The sequence below is a fragment of the Dryobates pubescens genome, chromosome Z, assembly GCF_014839835.1.
Source record: "Dryobates pubescens isolate bDryPub1 chromosome Z, bDryPub1.pri, whole genome shotgun sequence".
NCBI lineage: Eukaryota > Metazoa > Chordata > Aves > Piciformes > Picidae > Dryobates > Dryobates pubescens.
In genome coordinates, this window is record NC_071657.1 from 70,720,472 (window position 1) to 70,743,810 (window position 23,339).

The 23,339-nt window shown below is 40.7% G+C and overlaps 1 protein-coding gene across 1 annotated transcript in view; it reads left to right on the forward strand.

The window, feature by feature from the left end:
• Positions 1-23,074, forward strand: part of VCAN (versican) — a 131,640-nt gene extending 108,566 nt beyond the window's left edge. Inside the window, exons 12-16 of the mRNA XM_054178577.1 lie at positions 834-992; positions 1,785-1,867; positions 19,732-19,876; positions 20,911-21,093; positions 22,860-23,074. Of these exons, the coding sequence (XP_054034552.1) occupies positions 834-992; positions 1,785-1,867; positions 19,732-19,876; positions 20,911-21,093; positions 22,860-22,990 (701 nt within the window). The 3' untranslated portion in view covers positions 22,991-23,074. The remainder of the gene's footprint in view (positions 1-833; positions 993-1,784; positions 1,868-19,731; positions 19,877-20,910; positions 21,094-22,859) is intronic.
• Positions 23,075-23,339: the final 265 nt, after the last annotated feature.

Consider the following 23,339-nt stretch of genomic DNA (forward strand, 5'->3'; position numbering starts at 1 on the left):
AGCAAACTTGGAACAGGACCTTTGTTATTTTTTGCCATCTATTCTGTTTACAGCTGCCTAACCTTGACAAAACAATTAATGTAAAATCCACAAACTCTTACTGTTCCAAGGTTCTTGTTTATTTCTCTTTAGATGAAAGGGCTGGCTGATGTGAACTTCTGTCTCTTATGCACTCTTATCAGTACCATCCCTCATACAAGAATAGAAAATGTGCATTTCATTACTTTGTATGTCAGCTCTACATCTTTCCTCAGAAAGTGATGCCTAAAGTTTATTTAGGTTAGACTTTGTCAAGAAGGATGGGTTCTGAATAAGAGTTTGGAGGGGTACATTCAGAAAACTAATGCTGCAAATTTGCATCCATGGACTGAACAATGACAATTGCTTTCCTTCAGATTATTTTCAGTTATCTTCCAGTTGCAGTCACTCAAACAACTATCTACCCTTCCAAGTGAAAATTCCCATCCACATACACAGACTCTGAAAAGGTAGATGAAATGTAGACTAATTGCAGTCCTACATCCCGGGATTTGCTTCATCCAGAGCTATGGACGGAAGATGTCCTCCAGATACAGCACAATTTGATCCATGGAAGCTCACAAAGTTGCCAGTTGCAATTATACTCCATATAAAAGTAATAATCTTACACCTTTCAGAACTAACTGAAAACACAATGAAGTCTGAAGGGTGAATGCTGTTATTTTTGGATTTGTACTGTGGAAGGGGTGGGTGTCTCCTCAGACATTTGCTGCTCAGAAAATACATTGGCTTGCATGAAATGTGTCAGTGTTTCATGCCCTTTGACAGAGATTTGATTTCTTTCTTTGCCACAGACACAGAGACGTGTGACTATGGCTGGCACAAGTTCCAAGGACAGTGCTACAAGTACTTTGCCCATCGGCGTACATGGGACACGGCTGAAAGGGAATGCCGTCTGCAGGGAGCGCACTTGACAAGCATCCTGTCCCACGAGGAGCAGATCTTTGTGAACCGTATGTACTGCTAGGTTTCCTCTAGACAAAAGTGGGCACTGCGTGTCCAGAGCTAGCGAAATATCCTCCTTTTACATCTCTGTCTTAAAATGCACTTGTAACATGCTTCGAAGGCACACTTGGTGTTCTTCAGGTTTGCTTTTGTTGTTGTTGCAAATTATCAGTATTATTATTTGTACAGAAAATACTTGCATTTTAAGGGAGAGGAGCCATTATTTTTGGTGTTGAAAATTGATGGACCTTTTTATTCAGTTATTATTTTTTTTAAGGTTCTTGACTTTCTGTGCCCTTGACATCAATGACGACACCATCATGTATTGCTTTACCTAAGCATAAAAGTACAGTTCTTATGTTAATGTTGCACAGTCTAGACAACACTGGTCTTAGCCTAACCAAAATGAGAAATGTAGATTAAAATATTTGCCTTTATTATTTTAAGTGATTTTATTCTTATTTTCTTTTTTTTTCTATTTTTTTAATTAATTTTTTCCCCTTTCTGTTTCCTTCCATATGCACTCATGAAGGAAGCTAATCTGCTTTCTTTGGGAGACACCATCAGAAGGGAAGAGGCATGGTTGTTTAAAGCTGTTAGATGAGAACCTGCATTTTTATAGATAACCCAAATTAAAATTGAAAATCTGAAAAACAACTTCTTAAATAGTTTCCATAATGAATAGAATAATTTTAAGAACAGGATGTCTGATTCATACTGTGCAATTTTTTTTTACTTTCTTTGATGAAATCTCTTCCATTTATGGGAAGATTAATAAAAATATCCTTCTGGTTCTTTAGGTATTGGGCATGACTATCAGTGGATTGGCCTTAATGACAAGATGTTTGAGCGTGATTTCCGCTGGACTGATGGTAGCCCACTGGTAAGATGCCTTTGAAATGAAATCACTAATTCATTTCTTCCTGTGGTGGCTTATCATATTCCCAGCAGCAATGAAGGAAGCTGCATGAAAAAAAATGCAGTCACCAAGTATGTGCCCAAGCAAACAGCCAGCAGACTCTTGTCTTTTTTATTATAGTTCTAAAATTTTGTTCTGAGTTCTTGCTGTTGCCCATGTGAGAGCCCTCAAAGCTTCCAAAGAATAGAATAGAATAGAATAGAATAGAATAGAATAGAATAGAATAGAATTAACCAGGATGGAAGAGACCTTCAAGATCAAGTCCATCCTATCACCCAACACTATCTAATCAACTAAACCAGGGCACCAAGCATGCCATCAAGTCTCTTCTTAAATGTCTCCAGTGATGGTGACTCCACCACCTCCCTGGGCAGCACATTCCAATGACAAATCACTCTCTCTGTGAAGAACTTCTTCCTAACATCCAGCCTAAACCTCCCCTTGTGCAGCTTGAGACTGTGTCCTATTGTTCTGGTGCTGGTTGCCCAGGAGAAGAGACCAACCCCCACCTGCCTACAGCCTCCCTTCAGGTAGTTGTAGAAAGCAATAAGGTCTCCTCTGAGCCTCTTCTGCAGGCTAAGCAACCCCAGCTACCTCAGCCTCTCTTCACAGGGCTTGTGTTCCAAAATTCTTCCCAGTTTTGTTGCCCTTCTCTGGACACATTCCAGCAACTCAACATCTTTCCTAAACTGAGGGGCCCAGAACTGGACACAGGACTCAAGGTGTGGCCTAACCAGTGCTGAGTACAGGGGCAGAATGACCTCCCTGCTCCTGCTGGCCACACTGTTCCTGATACAGGCCAGGATGCCACTGGCTTTCTTGGCCCCCTGGGCACACTGCTAGCTCATGTTCAGCCTACTATCAACCAGTACCTTCAGGTCCCTTTCTGTCTGGCTGCCCTCCAGCCACTCTACGCCAGCCTGTAGCACTGCAGGGGGTTGTTGTTCTGCCAATGTGCAGAACCTGGCACTTAGATGGGTTAGAACCCAGCACATACATAGACTCTGCCCATCTGTCCAGCCTGGCAAGGTCCCTCTGCAGAGCTCTCCTACCCTCTAACACATCAACACCTGTCCCCAGCTTGGTGCTCAGAAAAGTCTGAGACTGCAATTTAAGGGTCTCTGATGGGGCTTTTTTGTGCTCTTCTGGTCTTATACACGGCTGTTTGTAGTGCTTCTCCTCTCCCTTCTGTATATGGAGCAGAATGCATTTTTCATATGAGGATATGACAATTGAAGCTCTCGTATTCTATAAGTCTGTGAGATTGTACTAAGGAGCTTCTCAAATATTGTTGGAGATTGTTGTAGGCTGTATGGTAGCTCTACAGCTAGGATGGAGAAGCAGTCATCCTTAGACAGTTCTGGAGGCTGGTAACCTTTAACTTGTCCATAAAATTTTAGGTACTGTTAATATCTGTTATTGCCTTAAACCAGTCAGATGAAGAAGAGGGAAAACACTCTCTGCCCACCTTTACCTAACCTAAATCAAAGAGCTAACGAATACAGGAAATGACTGATCTCTTTCTAATCAAAAACAGTCTCTCTTGTAGAAGGGCAGGTGATTTATTACTGTTTCACACCCATTTAAGAGCATTATATAAAGAAACCCCCAGACTGGTTATCTGAATTCTTCCGGCAGCAGAAGTCATCTGGACACACATATGCACATCCTCACATGTGCATGCAGTGCTGCATACCACATGTCCATAACTTAAGTAGAAAGACACCTGGAGCAAAGGCAGGCTTTGTTTATTAACATTTCATTTAAATAACCAGACGTTTAGAGTCTTCTCAAATGGTTTTTAAATAATCTATTTCTTGGGGAAACTACCGTGTGGCAGATGACTGCACATGGGGGTAGTGAAAAGATGAAGAAACTTTTTGTTTCCTGTCTGATTGCTCAGTGCCTCTGTGGTGATACTAATGCACCCATTTGAGCTTGGAGCCACAGACTTGCAGGGTGTAAGCAGAAGAGTTTAATTTTATCATTTTCTCTTGCCTATATCCATGTGTATTCATGAGCTTAAGTTGGGCTGTGGCATTTAACTCCACTGAGTTCATCCTTTGACTGCTGATGTAGTTTCTCACACCTCACTGTTAGTAACAGCCCCCCTCTGATGCTGGTTTAGGTTTGCCTGGAGCTCAGGAATAGTCTGGGCTGTCTGTAGAGGTGACTCAAAGAGCTTGCACTTCACTAAGGGATCTAAAGTTAAGTGAGACAAATTTGGGTGTAAATGTGGCGCCTGAAGTGGCAGTACATCTTACACTGGGAAGTGTAAAGTCATGCTCGCATATTCCAAAGAAAAATACTCACATTCCAAAGCTAGTGACAAAGATGTCACTGAACGATGAATTAAAGGAAATTAAATTAGGGCTAAGATTCTAGTTCTTAATTCAGACTACTGGACAAATGTGGAATTATGTTTTTACTTTTTTTTTTTTTTTTCAGTTTTAAGAAATTAAGATACTCTAGGGGTAGAAGAAAACCATCTGCCCAACATATTTAAATTTTGATTGACCTTTTTTATTTTCACCTTCTTTTTCTTTTATTTTTTTTTAACAACTTCTGTGTCTTCCTTCAGAAACAATTTAGGTGTCTCTTGAAATCATTTGTATTCACTGCTTAAATAGCTTTCCTTCATAACGTATTCCATATGGTTTCTGGATACCATGGTTTTGAGCAGCTTCCTCATTTGCTCCTTACCCCATTTTTAACTTATTTTTCATGCTTTCTAATCACTCTCTTGGATACAGTGATTTATTGCTTGTCAAGCAGTTAATAGGAACAGCAACAAAATTAAGTGCATGGATGAAATGTCTTTCCCATATGATATCTTAAAATTCCAGCCATTTTGAATACTGTGTTATGTCAAAAAATTACATCATTTACATATTTGCAGGTGAACAGTAGTCATGATAGTGTTAAATGCATCACTATAATTTCTGGTCATAAAAACAAGCACCATTACATCAATGTTCAGGTTCAAACTTGAATTTCTGAGCTTAGAGGTAGCTCTTGCATGTAGCCAAAAATCTTGTAGTTCACATATCAGAGTGCTTCTGCAATTCAGCTGTTTCAAACTTTGTGGCCAGGCCCACATTTTCTGTAAAATAATGTTATCTATCTGCAATTCTGATCAACACTGCTGGCATAGAGGAAAATTTATCAAGTCTGTTGAGGATTCCTCTGATTTAGGAGTTTGCTTGGAGAAGTCAGAAAAGTCACTCTAGCTGCTAGACAAGCTCTACATCTACAAGTGATACACTTTTATCTCAATACCTGTTTGAATTTCACACAGAATCACAGAATCACCAAGGTTGGAAGAGACCTCAAAGATCATCAAGTCCAACCTGTCACTACAGACTTCATGACTAAACCATGGCGCCAAGTGCCACGTCCAATCCCCTCTTGAGCACCTCCAAGGATGGTGACTCCACCACCTCCCTGGGCAGCACATTTCAACAGCTAACAACTCTCTCTGTGAAGAACTTTCTCCTCACCTTGAGTCTAAACTTCCCCTGGTGCAGCTTGAGATTGTGTCCTCTCTTTCTGGTGCTGTTTGCCTGGGAGAAGAGACCAACACTCTCCTGGCTACAACCACCTTTCAGGTAGTTGTAGGCAGCAATAAGGTCTCCCCTGAGCCTCCTCTTCTCCAGGCTAAACAATCCCATCTCCCTCAGCTCTAGGCCTCTCACCAGCCTTGTTGCAGTTACAGCTTGATCTAATCTGAATATCTTACTAACAAGATTTTATTAAGCTTTAGATGAAAAAGCAAATGATATGTTGCAGGTGGAATTGTTTGGCCTGGTGCTGCAGATGGCCCGGTACTGACAAGATGAATTAGATGTGATGCATTTTAGTGATTTTTCTTTCACATGAGTTTTCTTTCTGTAAAAAAAACTCATCTTAAACAACCCCTCCCCCTAAAAAAAAAAAACACAAACAACCCCCTCCTAAAAAAAAAACACAACCCAAACCAAAATACTCTAAAACTGGGAATCACTGAAACACAGTTTCTACCACCGGAGACTGTGGAACAAGGTTTGGATTACTTTGGTAATCATTGTCCACTGACATAAAGAAACTCATAACTTAAATATTCAGTATACTGAAAGGAGTTCTTTTACTCAGTGTTGGCATATATGTTACTAGTAATTTCTGGAAAAGGTATCAAATATCTTTTCCTTTTTTTTTTTTTTTTTTTTTTTTCCCTGTAACACCTAAAAGGTATTTCAACCAATGAGTTCAGTGGAAGGAAATACACTGGACATTTTCAGCTCATTCTAAGTGATGTTTTTTCCAATTTTTTTGGACTAAAGCTAAATGCAAATCCCCATTAAATATGACAGACAAAGCACATACATGATTTTTGTAGTGAAAACCAGGAAAAACTTTCCAAGTGCATGTTGATTCTAATTACAATAGACTTATGAGCACATACGTCCACCTTGGCTATTTTTTTGTGGTCTTGATAGTCATATGCAAAAGTGGCATCTAAACCTTGAGCTGGCTCATTTCCACTGTCTTCCTAGGTACTGTGCCCAGTTCTGGGTCTCTCAATTTAAGGACATTGAGGCTCTTGAACATGTCCAGAGAAGGCCAATGGGGCTGGTGAGAGGCCTCAAGCATAAGCCCTACGAGGAGAGGCTGAGGGAGCTGGGATTGTTTAGCCTGGAGAAGAGAAGGCTCAGGGGAAAACTTATTGCTCTCTACAACTACTTGAAGGGAGGTTGTAGCCAGGTGGGGGTTGGTCTCTTCTCCCAGGCAACCAGCACCAGAACAAGAGGACACAGTCTCAAGCTGCACCAGGGGAGGTTTAGGCTCGAGGTGAGGAGAAAGTTCTTCACAGAGAGAGTTGTTAGCTGTTGAAATGTGCTGCCCAGGGAGGTGGTGGAGTCACCATCCCTGGAGGTGTTTAAGACGTGGCATTTGGTGCCATGGTTTAGTAGTCATGAGATCTTGGGTGATAGGTTGGACTTGATGATCTTTGAGGTCTCTTCCAACTTTATTGATTCTATGATTCTATACTTGTTAAATCACATGAGATGAAGGTGACAAAATCAGCTTTATCATTGGCCTGAAGACAGGGGTGATTATTTAGATGGAATTCCATTATTTAATGGAATAACTGCAGTCAGCCACTTTTGGTATCTTGGTATTCTTCCTTTTTTGTTGTTTTTAGTTCCTATAGAAAATAATGATGGTTAGCATTTCATCAAAACCAAGAAGAGTTAAAAAGGCCCCTCTATTCCTCTGCATGATTTTCATGTATCAACTGGAATTTATGTTTAACTTGCAAAAATAATGCCAGTAAGCAAGTCCTGGAATAAATGAATGGTGATCTTGTAAATACATGCTCTGATTCTCAGATCTCCTCAAGGGAAATGTTGGTGTCTTGAATAACAATGCAAGTACAATCAGATTCATTAAGAAAGTTAGGAATAGTATTTAAACCATGACATTTGTCCATATCAGTATTGAATCTGCTTGCTGTCCATAACATGAACTTTCAAAACATGGAAAAGTATCTAAAGAAACTAGAAATGAGCAGAATCCTGCATTATCATATTGTAGGCTCTGCTCCTGCAAAGATTACTTGAGGAGGCTTTTGATTTACCTCACTGAGGTGTTTGACACATAGTTATCTTTGTACTTTTAGTGGATTTTGGCAGGCTTGTTTCTTAATTGTAAAGTGGGTTTTAATTTAAAACTGCTCAGCAGCTTCCTGCCTTTCAGGCAAAATGAAAGGCAAGTACAGTTTTATGCAATGGATTGGATTGTGTGGATTGAGTCCTCCGATCTCCTGGTAAAGGACATCTTTTCAACATGCTTTTCCCACTACATCCCAAACACTGACTGGGCTTCAAAAGTGCAAAAGAACATGAATAAAGAAGTTGAGTCCTGCCCTAGAGCTTAATTGTCAGTCCAGGCACTATTTGTCCATAAATATTTCATTATACTGGATTTTATTAACCAGGTCAACTTGCTCATGTTTGTGTTTTCTTTTTTTTACTCTTGTTTTAAATTTCTGCTAAAAAACTAATTGGGAGCTTCTTGGTTAAGGTCAGAGCACATCTTCAAAGTTGCTTCATGGGTAAGCTTAGACTACCTTGTCAAACATGCAGAACAAAATAAGATATGATTATACTAAACTGTGGAGTCTATTGCTGGGCATCCATATGAATTTAATTTGTTCTGACTTGCTGTACTGTATCCATATGGCAGGAATCAATCTTTTCTCCTCTACAGTGTGTTCCTGCTCTCCCACTTTTTCTTTTTCAATTGATGTTTCCTTGCTCTTCAGCACTGTTACCTTGTCACAGAAGGCCACCAAGTCTGTCAGGCACAATTTACTCTTGTTGAAGCCATGTTGCCTGCCATCAATCACCTCCTCATTTTTCATGTACCTTGTAGGAGGATGTGATCTTGCCAGGCAAACAGGTGAGATTGACTGGTCTATAGTTCCCCAGGTCTTCCTTTTTTCCCTTTTGAAAAAGCAGGTTATGTTTACCCTTTTCCAGTTAGTGGGAACCTGATCAGTTTGCCATAGCTCTTCAAGTATGATGAAAGTGACTTGGTAACTTCATTCACCAGTTCCCTCAGGACCCACAGGTGGAGCCCTTCAGATCCCATTCACTTGTGCACCTTCACATTCTTTAACCCAATCTTCAGTTAGAGCAGACAGTTTTTCAATTTCCCAGTTCCTGCTTTCACCTTCTGCAACTTGTGTGGTGTGATTAGAGCCTTTGCTGAAGAAGACTCAGGTAAAAAAGTCATTGAGTACCTCAGCCTTCTCCTTATCCTGGATGATGTGGTCTCATGAGTCCTAGCAGAGAAGCCCCACCTCTGCCCTAATCTTTGTTTTATCATCGACATACTAACTGAACCTTTTCTTATTGCCTTTGATGTCCCTGGCAAGATATTCTCTCTGGGCTTTAGCTTTGCCTTTTTCTCAAGGGGAAAGAGCTGATTGCAGCTGGTTTAGTACAACACATAAAGTGGATGCTCTTTGAGGAAACTTAGATCTCACTTACGGTGCAAGTTCACTGAGAGCTGGAGATTAGGGCCCACTGCCACAAGCACAGGCTTGGAATACCGGCAAGAGCTGAGATCACATGGGCCATTGAGAAAGGAATTTGTAGGCTGCAAACTTTGGCTTATCTGCCTAGTCTCTAACTTCACATAATTTGTCTCAAAGGTGAAAGTAGTGAGAGCAGGTACTGAGGTGTGTTCTGAGAACTCACAATACCCTAGCATTTTTAAGGTTTTGTTATTCATTACTTCCTGAATATCAAGCCAATTTCTGCTCAAGTCATTTTAGGTATGATTGCATTGACAGATGCAAGTAGTAGAAGAAAATAATATATAGCATTTTAAAGAGCATGTTTCATTACTTCTGCTTTTCATCTATTGCAGTGCAGTTATAGGGTTGTTCTGCTGGCACTTGGCGTGGGAAAACATTAGTTTTCCTCTGATTTACATTCTACACAGGAATGAAAATGGTTATACGAAAGACATTGTTTACATTTTGAAAATCACAAAATCAAAATTACTCTTGCACTTTTCTGTAGATCTGTATCCCTGGATTTCTGTGACAGGGAACAACTCTTTAAGGGAAAATAATGGAAGTCTTCATCCCAGAATCACCATGAAAAGTCCTAAGCAATAGGAACAAACACATTTAGGAAAATCACAGTGACAGAGGAGAGGAAAGCAAGGCCCTAAATACTCACACAACTCTGTGAAAACTTGCCCATGACTACTCGGACCTCTGTATACTTTAAATATGATGTAATACAAACTACAAAATACAAAATAATGGAAGTTACATTATCGCAGGAGACATTTAATAATTGCCTTGATCAAAGGAAGAGGGAACACAATGGGACAAATGAAAATATCTTAGGGAAATTGAATTTAAATAATTCACTTAGTTCTGTGAATAGTAACTTTTTCAGCTGCAAAGCACACCCATCCGAGTAGAAAAAAATGTGGTGTTGCTTTTGGCAGCTCCTCCATTGTATTTGGATTGTTGGCATTTCACTGTTAAGGATCCTTGTGAGCAGGCACAGCAGTAGAGGAGTCCTTTGGAGCTATTCACATTATGGATTAAGCCCATATAGCTACTTGGGGTTGTGCCTTGGGCCTCTGTCTCACAAGGGGAGTTATTCATATCCTTTGGAAAATGCTGTTGATAATTAGTGCTTTGTAGGGCGGTGAGCTCACTCCCATTACATAAGATTAGTGCTGTAATAAGGAGCTGGCTAGTGTCTGTGACCAGATTGTCTGTCACTTGGAGAATGCTGCCAGCTAGGAAAGTAATGGGGCATATTGCCCCTTTTAAAACTATCCAGAGACTCTGCATTAGTTTTTCTTCCCTTTGGCGTTAAGAGTGTTTATGCTTTGTGTTTTGCAATGCTAGACCTCTGTTTTTTAGCTTTAGGTAGGTATATCTGAAGAAAAAAGGGGGGTTGGGGGGGAAGGTAAATAAAAAAAAAAAAAGGCAAAACTAAAGTTTAATTCTGGCAAAAACAAAGCCTTCTCTTTTCCTTCCTTTATTGGTCATTGAATCAGAATGCTTTTACTTGAGCAAATCTGTAACTGCACCCCTCTCAGAAAGAGTAACTTTATTGAACACAAAAAACCTTCAAAAGGCACGGAGTATTGTAGGGAAGGAGCCTGGCTCTGAGGGTTAAATAAAGCAAACAAACTAAAACGTACTGTAGTCAGCTGCAAACAAAAAGCTCATTGTGCCAATGTCCCACAGGATCCTTGGAGAAGGAGATTTTAAATCTACCAAATGTTTTGGTTTTGTGCTGCAGTCAGTCATTACAGCCTCTGTTTAAGATGCTCATTTGACCTGCATTTAAATGGAGGAGAACTATATAATGTTATTAACGACAGGTATATTTTTAGTTCAGTATGTTGGAGGCAGTAAGGAGGCCCTCTTGGACAAAGTGGGGTTTTGTCTTATTTTTACCAGGGGGGTCAGTGGTTGCTTCAGAGCCTCATTATGGCTGGCTCTGGGCTAAAAATTACATACAGCTTCAAACCTGTAGTAATTGTTGATATAAATGACAAAGTTCAGGATTTTCCTTCCCCCCCCCCATCCCCCCTAGTTGCTCTTCTGGTAATTGTGCACAGAAAGAGTAAGTCACACACCATGAAATTCGGATCATGTTGATAGTATACAATTACATTAGCTTGACTCCTGAAGGACATGTATTATACCAACTAACATTTAACACCCCACCATACCTTTCAAAACACCTGTCCATTAGCAAGAGAATATCTCCAGGTCTTTGCCACTCCTTTTGCAGTTTCTGTGCTAAGGTGACTTCTCAAAGCCCGGCACATGCAGTACCCACAAAATTGAGGTATATAGAGTGCGTGAGCCATGATGAAATATTGCCTAAGAAGTGTTAGTCTAGGAAATATAAAAGTCAATGGAGTTGTGTCCACTGGCTTCAATTAGTTTTTAAAGGGTTAATAAAAGAGGTATATTTTCTGAATAAATGGTATTTTGGGAGCCTTGGTATCAGGACTCAGTCGTGAGTAGACATTGCCATCTAGTGGGAGCTTCTTGCCATACCTGGTGGTATCTCGCAGAAAAGTTGTCACACCAGTTTTCCTTCCTAAAACTATCATCTGCTCCACCACGAGATCAGCTCTCCCCAAAAGATGGCATTGATAGTGCTTTTGTCTTTCAGCTTGATCAGGTAGACTGTTTCACTCATTTCATTTGTACTCCTTAGATTTCTTCCCTAAATTATTTCTTTTTGCATACACTTTACAGCATGTTCAATCCACAGTTAGTGACAATGAATATTCAGTGTATGTTATTCAGAGTGCTTTTGTTTGGTTGGGTTTCTTTGTTTGGTTGGTTGGTTGGTTGGTTGGTTTGGGTTGGGTTGGGGTTGTTGTTGTTGGGGTTTTGTTGTTGTTGGCTTTTTCCCCCAAGCTGTTGCACAGGCAATCGGAGTTCTTCAATACATTCTGCATCTCTGTTACCAGGAAAAATCCTTTCAAGTTAAATCTCAAACCACTTTAGCAAGATGGTGCTGGGAGTTTGTCTTGCTCCCACTATGGCTCTGTAATGGGGAGTGTTGTCCTGATACAAATCCTGCCAGTTTCCCAAATCCCATGCAAATAATAGAATAGAATTAACCTGGTTGGAAAAGACCTGTGAGATCATTGAGTCCAACCTATCATCCAACTCAATCTAGTCAACTAAACCATGGAAGCAAGTGCCCCATCCAGTCTCTTCTTAAACACCTCCGGTGATGGTGACTCCACTGCCTCCCTGGGCAGCACATTCCAATGGGCAATCTCTCTTTCTGGGAAGAACTTCTTCCTAACACACAGCTTAAACCTCCCGCAGCGCAGCTTGAGACTGTGTCCTCTACAAAACATGAGGATCAAAAGAAGTGATTTTTGTGTACACTGGAACATAAGCTTAAATATAGCAATTGCCTTCAAATGGGCTGGAATTTCCCCCAGCAAAGATTAACCAACGCACTTAGTTTGGTCTCTCCTTCAGTGAGTTTTAGCTTGTGTCTGATTTACGTGTGTGATCTGCTCAGCATAATTTAGAGCACCACCTCTGTCTTTACAGCACTATATATGCTTAAGTACTCACTGAACAGAGTTTCTAATCCCATGCACGTTTTTGGTGAGTTCTGTTAGACTGCCTCCATTCATAAAATTAAACAGAAAAATCCTTTGCAGGACTGGAGTGAAACAGACCCTGTGCTATAAGGTGGTTTCTTGTCTTACCCAATGTGTAAATGCATGTAAATACTAGGTGAATTTAATGGAATTAATCTGGACATTGGCAAATCTTCACAGCAATCTAATTTTTATTTTTCCTATCAGAAGGAAATTCAATCCCTTTCAAACTTCCAATGAATGCCCCATGTCAGTGCTGTGTAACACCCTAAGTCACAAATAAGGATTTTTCTGAACTGATCTATACACTGATTCTAACCTTGTGCTGATCTTGCTGTAGTTCAACCAACCCATAAAGCTGGGTAACTGCCAGGACTTACTGAAACTAAGATGTAATTTTTAGTTAAGCTGTGCAGTTATAACAGAACCTCCACAGCAAGGGCCTTGTTTAGGACCTTTCCTGATAAAGATTCCTAAGAGTTTGTTATGCATTGTGAAAAAAGTACATTCCACTTCTTGGAATAGTTGTGAAGTGGGGGAAAAAATAGGACAACAGCCAATAGGATTTGCAGTGGTGGTCTTAGCTTGTTTACTAATAAATATCAGGCAGAAAATACCACTTCATTTGAAGATTAAATGTCACTGAGGGTATGCAGTCAGCCCGTCCACGCACCTTTCCTTTCTTTTTTTTTTTTTTTTCCCATTGATTTACCTTATTAGTCTTGCACTAAGAAGCAATCAGATAGGGAGGCAGCCAGAATGAAACAAAATAAAAATCACATTGGAAATGACAAGTGCCAAAAAGTGCCAAGACAGATTTGTGTTTTAAGCTTATTTAGACAGGCTGAAAACATGCTTCCTTTTTCCAGAAGGAAATGCATTCACCCTGCAAGTCCTAAATAGGTGTATTTCAAGTGAATTATTTCCCAGCTTTAGTTACATACAAAAGGTTATTGGCCTCTAGACAATAAGGAGGTCAAGCAGTAAAGTTTTGTTTGCATCAGTAGCTTATTTTGCTGTGCTTCATTAAGCGCAGTACTTGTTGTCTATTTTGGAATGCAAAACCCAAGTGATTGATCTCAGCCACTTGATGTGCCTTTCAGAGGTAAAGGAATGGCTGAAATGTCCAAATGAGTGTTGCAAAGCTGAGATGCTGCTTACTCCTAGATTCACCTTGGTAGTGCAAACATCTGAAAGAGCTGAGTCGATTATTCATTAAGAAGGAAATGGGACCCTCAAATTAGGCTGTTTATCTGAAAGTTTAAATAACTAATCTCCCACAAGGTAGGAACTTGCTCCTGAAGGGAAGGCTCTGCTCACTCAGTTTAATTAGCAGCCATTATGAAAGAGAAAAAGTAGTGACTAACTAATAAAGTTAGCTGCCTTACAGCTTTTGCTATAACCCTGTCTTTCTTAGATTTAATTTATGTTAAAAACCCAGCTTGTCACCCAAATGGCAGATTATGGCTGAGAGTTCATTCAATATTACACACAGAAATCTTCCCCAAAAATGTGGAACCTCATAAAACATCTTCATAATTCTCTGTAATCATCATAACCAGATAAATCCAATGTGTTAGTGAAGGCTTTGACTTCAACAGCTAAAAAACAAAATCAAAGAAACAGAAAAAGCAAAATAAAACCCAACAAAGAAACCCCAAACAACTGTACAGGAAAGATGAATTAATTATCACAGTATAATTAAAAGCATAAAGAACAGAACAGGAGCTCCAGTTTTCAGCCTGTAATAATGGCAAGGCAGACTAGTGGTGTCACTACCAAAGCACCAAATGCTTCTATAGGGACCAAAATCTTGCCCCAAGGCTAGGTCCTGCACTTATCTGATCACACAGAAACCTCAGTATTTTGGTAAAAACTCCCAAGTCTCTTGCCATTAAGGATGTTGAGAGCTTTGAAGAATGGCTGGTACAGTGGTGTCTGCCTGAGGCTGAGGTGTGTGCTTCCAAGCTTCACCTCCATGAATTGCTTTGAACTGCTCTCTCCACAGCCACCTCAGCAAAGCACTCTTCATAGCTAGAGGGGAAAAGCGTAGTGGGCCAAACCTCTCTTGGAGCGCATTTTAAGTCATGTAGGTAACTAAGATTATATGTCCTAAAATGCACAGTCTGGAAGTGCTTGAATTTTAACCCAGGGGCAAGCTTCAGTTATGGTACTGTTACTTAAAAATCAGGCTAGCAATAGCTTTCAGCTCCCTGTGTGAGATCACCCAGTGTGGGTATTTCTGCAGAGGAATAAAAAGGTCATAGAATCTTTTCTTCCATGTATTAACTTAACATTTGAATCTATTTAGGTTTTCAGAAATGTAGTCATCTCTCATGGATGATGCAGCTAAGAGTATTGCTAAAGGTGTCAGCTGGCAACAGGTTGTCTTGAGCTTTATCACTTCAAACACAGTGTTGTCAGAGCAGTTTTGTTGGTCAGTAACAGTTTATAAGAGGATATAACCTAGCAGCAGGTTGGCTGGAACAATGCCAGGAGTTTTTGGCTTATTTGTGAGGAAGGATGATGTTTTCTGTATGTAATCACAGTATCAAAGTATCACAGTATCACTAAGGCTGGAAGAGACCTCAAAGATCATCAAGTCCAACCTGTCACCACAGACCTCATGACTAGACCATGGCACCAAGTGCCACGTCCAATCCCCTGTTGAACACCTCCAGGGATGGTGACTCCACCACCTCCCTGGGCAGCACATTCCAATGATGAACAACTCTCTCTGTGAAGAACTTTCTCTTCACCTCGAGCTTAAACTTCCCCTGGCGCAGCTTGAGACTGTGTCCCCTTGTTCTGGTGCTGGTTGCTAGAGAGAAGAGACCAACCCCCTTCCTGGCTACAACCACCTTTCAGGTAGTTGTAGAGGGCAATGAGGTCACCCCTGATCCTTCTCCAGGCTAAACAATCCCAGCTCCCTCAGCCTCTCCTCATAGGGCTTGTGCTCGAGACCTCTCACCAGCCTTGTTGGCCTTCTCTGGATACGTTCAAGGGTCTCGATGTCCTTCTTAAATTGAGGGGCCCAGAACTGGACACAGTACTCAAGGTGTGGCCTAACCAATGCAGAGTACAGGGGCACAATGACTTCCCTGCTCCTACTGGCCACACTATTCCTAATGCAGGCCAGGATGCCTTTGGCCTTCTTGGCCACCTGAGCACACTGCTGGCTCATGTTTAGGCAGGTGTCAATTAGCACCCCCAGGTCCCTCTCCGTTTGGCAGCTCTCCAGCCACTCTGACCCCAGCCTGTAGCTCTGCATGGGGTTGCTGTGGCCAAAGTGCAGCACCCAACACTTGGACTTGTTGAATGCCATCCCATTGGACTCTGCCCATCTGTCCAGTTGGTCAAGGTCCCTCTGCAGAGCTCTTCCATCCTCTAACTGACCAACATCTGCTCCCAATTTGGTGTCATCTGCAATTTTGCTGATGACTGTCTCAATCCCCTCATCCAGATCATCAATCTTAAAAAACCAAACAAATTAGATCATTGAGTCCAACCTATCACCAACACTATCTAATTGACTAAACCACATTGTCAAGAATGAAAGTTTTTTTGTTGCTTTTGTTGTGGATTGTGTTGGGGTTTTGTTTTGTTTTGTTTTTTCTTTTTTGTATAATACTCTTTTCTAAAACTCAGTAATACATTGAAATACAAGGATCTCAAATGACATAGCCACTTCAAAAAGTGCATCTTGTTCAAGATATTTTGAACAGTTTCCCAACAGAATAGTGATGACCTTAGATGCTTACTGCAGTTATAGTAAATGTAAGGGAGTCCTTGCACTTAACACACTTGGGATGGAAGATTCTAAAGGAAACCTTTGAAAAGAAACAGTACAAATCAGCATGTGACCTATGGGATTTGGTTCTTTTCCATTAACTTTTTTGCTGATGAGTGTTTACTAGATGTAGCAGAGCAGTCACCCCTAAATTACACTAGGGTAAATGAAAACCAACAACATGCTCATGGACATGCAAAAATGTAATGACCCATAAGAGGAAAGCAAAATATTAGTTTAATTGTCTAGCAACTTAGTACACTTGAACTGTGAGAATCTTTTTGTATCATTATCCCATTATCAGTGTCTAAATAAGGAACTGAAAAACTACAGAAGAGCTGGGTGGAGACCTAAGAAAGCAATTCAGCAGTCTGGAACTTCCTCTGCTAAGCAATTCTGGCACTAAACTCGAGTGAAATCAGAGTTATTCAGCCAAAATAAATTCAGGCAATGATGATATCAGATGTGAGGTAACAGCAAGTCATGCTGGAGGATATCAGACATTCTTGAACAAACCTCAGGACCTTGATAGAACCCTTTGCCTTTACACTGCAGCCATGCCAGCAAAGCAAACACAAATTATGGAGTCATTATGGCAAGGCAAGTAAGAGCTTATGCAGTCTATGTGCTTATCATGGGAGCTGGCAAGCTTATGAGCACCTTTAGCTCACATGCCTCCCATAGCCATTAAATATCCTTCATTCCCATGCTCTGATCCCTGTGGAAGCAAACAGTTCTCTGTTATCATTTCCACAAGAAACAGCTTCAATTCTTGTTAAATCTTTCTTTTTTTTTTTTTTTTCCTGTTAGGACATTGTTGATTAAACTTTTCTACCACTAACCTAGCTGTTTTCTTTAGTTTCTCTGTGTGTCTATCCATCTGAGCATATTCTTGAAGAGATTGGATGGCCTCAGTTTCAGAAATTGCTGCCCACCACCTGAGCAGTGTAACTATCTGTGCATACACTCCTGACTTAGATTAGCAAACCTGACTCTCCCATGGGGTTGAGCAGTAAGCCATTCAGAGGTGAAAGTGAAAGGTAATCATTTCTTTCTGCAACACAAAATTCTCTGCTGGGCTAGTGAAGGCTACATGTTTTCCTACACTGTCTTATACTCTGTGGTGCTCCTGAAGGTGCATCACAGCTGCCAGTGTAGAACAGATGGGACAATACTGCTGGCGAGCCTTAGCCTTCAGTGTGTGCAAGCAATCAGCTGTCCCTGGTATAGCTGGCAGTAGATTTCTGTCTTGTGGTAGCATTACCTTTTCTGCTCAGATTCCCTCATCCTTAACCAGCTCTGCTGTAAAAAGGTACTAGACCTTCAGCTCGGTGGCCATTCCACAATATTTTTTTGGAAAAGGTTTCTTGGAGCCCTCTAAGTTACATAATACACCTCTCACACAGGCATACTCCTTCCTCCCTGGTTTCCTTCTCCCTGCCTCAGTAGACAGGCACAAAGCCTGCTTTTCTTTATTTGCACTAGGTATTACTAGAACACACACACACTGCAGATCCCATTTGACTCATGTGTGTTATTTGGCTACCGTGCTTGCAAAACTTGCACTCTGATTTATAAGCTAATGTGAAATGCTGAGTAAATGAGTTACTGTGTATTGTAGTTTAGGACTATTAAACACTGAAATGTAGAGAAGGAATTAAGTTATTTCCACATGAAAAGGGGGATGTTGTATTAAAGCTAATAAATTCAGTGCAGAACAAATTTATTTAGACCATGATTTTAGAATTGCTTAGGTAGTTAAGGCCTGTGATGGGTAAGAAGGGATGTGGCAGGAAAAGGTTAAGCGTTTAACTCTGTTTTTCACATACTTTGATTCATTGTTAGGTAAATACTACTTGTGTGGGGTAGGTTAACTTTATTTCTAGAATGTGGTCACCCAGGCAGTGGAGGGCCCTTATTTCATAAAGTTAAGAATATGGAAAGCTAAACTTTTATTACATTTTTATGCGCCAGCTCTAGACAGAAAGATGCAAGCACTGAGGAAAATGTAAGCACTGCAGAAACAGTGTCATTTTGACCATACAAGGTGCTAGCTGCCTGGTTAATGTCTGGCATTTATATGAATTCCAGTTATTTCAAATATCTATTTTTATCCTTCATTAAATTCTTCTTGGAGTGGCACTGCAAAAATCCCAAGAAAAATTGCTAAGAATAGTTTCCTATACCTTCACTTTGCCTTTCTTTACACAACATTATACAAATATAATGTGGTTCATTTGGAAGCAAGATGAAACAAGAAGTGAGGTAAGGATTATCCCACCTCTTGTGACCAGAAGGACAGCAGGCTGTATGTCCCTTACAAAAGATTTTCAGCTTGTGGGACACTCCCTTTGTTTCTGTTTTTTCCTGCTTATTGAATGAGAAAGCAGACTTAATCCTCCCTAATTTTCATCCAAAATTGACATTGGGCTATGATGAACTTAGCCATGCTTCCAAGAGTGCAGAGTGGAATTTATCCTGCAGTGGAAGAAATGCAGGTTCAGGCCATACACAGAGCTGGGCACAGCCTGACAGCAGCCTGCATCCACAGCTATTGGTAGGGACATATTTTTAGGTAGATGCAGAGCTGAAAGCTGCAGATCTGTGCAGCTAAAGAAGTGCAGACATGCATATAGCCAGCTTAGATACCAAAGAACAGCGTCTGCCCAAATTGATATGCCATATGTGTGCCCCAGGTACAGGTCAAAGAAGTAAAGCTACTTTCTGGTTTTATTCCTGTATTCTTATAGGTGTCTGGAGTTCGTTTTTCTAAAGAGGGCAGAATCCAAATGATAATTTCTGAAGCTAGTAGGCAGCTGTATATGCTCAGTCTGCCACCTAGGCCTCTTTAATGGAAATATCAATCTGTAATGATTGGGTGGCATATTCTGACACCTTCAGTTGTTTTATACCCAATTCTGCACGCCATCCTGTTGAATGACTTTATTAAATGAGGTCAGAGAATAAATAATTTGAGTCTGAGAAACTAGCCTGTAATTTGCCACTTAGTAGATGTGGAGTAACAGGGGTCATGTGCTATTTCCTGTATTTAATGGCATTCCATTGCGTGTGTATGTATGAAAGAGAGTGTTTCAACACACTTAGGTTTTGCTTATCATTTTGTTTCATTCACCTGACATCAGCTCACAGTAAGACAGAAGTTAGATTAATTCTTTATTCCCATTGAGATAACCTGTTGGCAGAGTGGGATGATATTCTGAATCTAGCTCTGTTTAGTTTGTGCTTAACAGTCTGAATAAAACAATTGAGATTGCTCTTCACCAAGGGTAATAATGTGTATTCTTCTGTAAAATGGAATGTAAATATACTTCAGCATAAGCAATAATAATTTTGTTCCTCTTTTCTGCAGCAATATGAGAACTGGCGACCAAACCAGCCAGACAGCTTCTTTTCTGCTGGAGAAGATTGTGTTGTTATAATATGGCATGAGAACGGGCAGTGGAATGATGTACCATGCAATTACCACCTTACCTATACTTGCAAGAAAGGAACAGGTACAAACTTTTCAGTATCAGCATCATATTTCTCCAAATATGATACTTTAAAATGACAAATACTAGGTGTTTGCTGGTGACCGGTATAGCAAGCCCTCAACCAAGATAGTGGCACAAACTCATCCTTCATCTGTATCCACATATTAGATCTCCACCTAATCTGCTATTAAGTAAGGATAAAAGTGTGCTCACTTGAAATTCTAGGTTATAAGCAGAAAAATTGCTTCTTAGGTGCAGGTTTAAGTAAAAGAGACATTCATGTATGCGGCAGGCCTGCTTGCATGCTGTGAAAGTATTGGCAACTCTTCTTTCCTGGGATGGCAGCACTGGGGAGTATGTGGTCAGCAGGATGTTGGTAGGCAGTTAGAACAGGCAGCTGACCATTGGGATGTGTATTAGCTTTTCAGCTTCCACTGATCATAATTTTCAGTCATCAAGGTAAGGACACCTGACTGTTACCAGCAGCTGTGCAACAATACTTCAGTATTTGACTCTGCCTCTTCATAGTGGGAAAGTACAGTAGCAGCCAAAATCTTCTGTGTGTTCCATTGATCCCAAATGCCATTTGCAACTTTCTGTTAATATATTCTCTGAGCCTTGACAGATCCATCATTTAAAAGTGTTTTAAAATAGTCTATTGTTGAGGAATATATGAGAAGTATTGAAAATGTGGTATTTTTCTTAAATGCCTGTAAAGACTTCACTGGTTTTCAGGTTTTTCAGCTTTCCAGTGAAAATCTCTTCTTTGTGTGAGTATGCCAACATTTTTTTGGCTCAAATATACATTAGGAATTTAAACCAACAGGGCAATACAGACCTTACTCTATGCAGTTTTCTAATTTTCATTGTTACTGTATTTGGTCTAAAAGCCTGGAAAACTATGGAAAAGACTGATCTTGTCCTTTTCTGGGTGTGTTTCTTGGGTATCTGAGATACCTTAACATCTTCCCTTAACCAGGGTTTAGAGGTCAGTAGCATACTCAGAAGTGCACTTACAAACTGAAGTTTGGGGTTATGTTCTCTCTTTCTTTCAGTTGCCTGTGGTCAGCCTCCTGTAGTGGAAAATGCAAAGACCTTTGGGAAGATGAAGCCTCGTTATGAGATCAACTCCCTTATTAGATATCACTGCAAAGATGGTTTCATCCAGCGTCACATTCCAACCATCCGGTGTCAAGGGAATGGAAGATGGGATATGCCTAAAATTACTTGCATGAATCGTGAGTTCCTTGAATGCACACCAGTGCTAGATTAGAAACAACAGACTAATTTAAGATTAATAAGTAATGAACTTATTTTTTAAGAGAGGAACAAGTCTGGTATGATGGATTATCTGGACAGGTTAAATTGATGGGCTCAGGCCAATGGCATGAGGTTTAACAAGACCAAGTGCCGGCTGCTGCACTACTGTCACAACCCCAAACATCAGTACAGGTTTGGGAAAGTGTCTGAAAAGCTGCCCAGTGGAAAAGCATCTGCTAGTGCACAGCTGAACATGAGCCATCAGTGCTCAGGTGGCCAAGAAGGCCAATGGCATCCTGGCCTGTATCAAGAACAGTGTGGCCATCAGGAGTAGGGAAGTGATTGTGCCTCTGTGCTCAACACTGGTGAAGCCACAGCTTGAGTCCTGTGTTCAGTTCTGGGTGCCACAGTATAGGAAAGATGCTGAGGTCCTGGAGGGTGTCCAGAGAAGAGCAATCAGTCTCTTGAGGGGTTTGAAGGGCTACTGAGGGAGCTGGAGTTGTTTAGTCTGGAGAACAGAAGGCTAAGGGGAGATTAGAGAACAGAAGGTTAAGGGGATATCTTATTGCTCTCCACAACTACCTGAAAGAAGTTTGCAGTGAGGGTGGTGTTGGTCTCTTCTCCCAAATAACCAGTGACAGGATGAGAGGAAATGTGCTTAGGTTGTGTCTGGGGAAGTTTAGGTTACGTATTAGGAAAAGCTTCTTTACTGAGAGAGTAGTGATGTGTTGGAACAGGCTGCCCAGGGAGGTGTAGGAGTCACCATCCCTGGAGCTGTTCAAGAAGTGTGTAGAAGTGGTGCTTCAGGACATGGTTTAGTGGTCATAGTAGCTGGGATATGGTTGGACTCATTTGTCTTAAAGGTCTTTTCCAGCCTTAGTGATTCTGTGACACCAATATTGCTCACTCTACCTATAGGGAAAAACCTATCAGATCTCCAAAACTAATGAAAATAGCATTCTTCTATTTTTACAAAAGCTACTATGATTCTTTTAAAGTAAACGACTCTCTTGACAGGCACTAAAATTCTTTCTACAGCTGTGATCTGTGTGCAAGAGAGAGTTCTCCTGTTTGTAACATGGTCAGAGCAACAGTTAATCATGTTAACCCTCTAATTAACCTATAATAACTGTAACTGTAATGGGGAGCCTAGCCAAGAGGAATCACAGAATCAATAAGGTTGGAAAAGACCTCAGAGATCATCAAGTCCAACCTAAGGAAGGAGTCAGGCTCTTCTCAGTGATTCACAGTGACAGGGCAAGGGGCAATGGTTGGAAGTTGAGGCATAGGAAGTTCCATGTAAACAGGAGGAAAAATATTTTCCTTGTGAGGGTGAGGGAACACTGGAACAGGCTGCCCAGGGAGATATTCAAGACCCACCTGGAAGTTTAGGCTCCAGGGTGATGAGAAAGTTTTTCACCGAGAGAGTCATGCATCATTGGAATGGGCTGCCCAGGGAGGTGGTGGAGTCACTATCCCTGGAGGTGTTCAAGAGGGGATTGGACATGGCACTTGGTGCCATAGTCTAGTCATGAGGTCTGTGGTGACAGGTTGGACTAGATGATCTTTGAGGTCTCTTCCCACCTTAGTGATACTGTGATACTCTGTTCTTGTGTGACCTGGTATAGGTGATCTTGCTCTGGCAGAGGGGTTGGACTAGGTGATCTCTCAAGCCCCTGAAATTCTGTAATTCTATGAAAATTAAGTTAACATTTTTTTCCCCCTTCCCTCCTTTTCATTGTAGCATCCACATACCAAAGGACTTACTCTAAGAAATACTACTATAAACACTCCTCATCAGGAAAGGGGACATCATTAAATTCATCAAAACACTATCACCGCTGGATCAGGACGTGGCAGGACTCAAGGCGCTGAGAGCTAAATGGTGAATGAGGATTTCCACCATTTCAGCCAAAGTCATAACTTTCTGTGCCTTTTTCTATCACTTATAGGAGTATTATCAAATTGTTTTGAAAACAAACAAACAAACAAAGTATGGACTGCGGTATTCACAAAGCATTTTGCAAAAGTAACGGTGTTTATCAGAAAAATCTTTAAAAAAACAAAGGAGAGAAAAAAAAGGTAAAAAAAAAAGGTAAAAAAAAAGTAAAAAAGAAAAAAAAAAAAAAAAAAAAAAAAAAGGAGACATGCTTATGGGGATAAAAAGAAACCATTTCCAGCCTGTAAAGATTATTAGTTTTCTATATGCCATCGGTGTGGACCA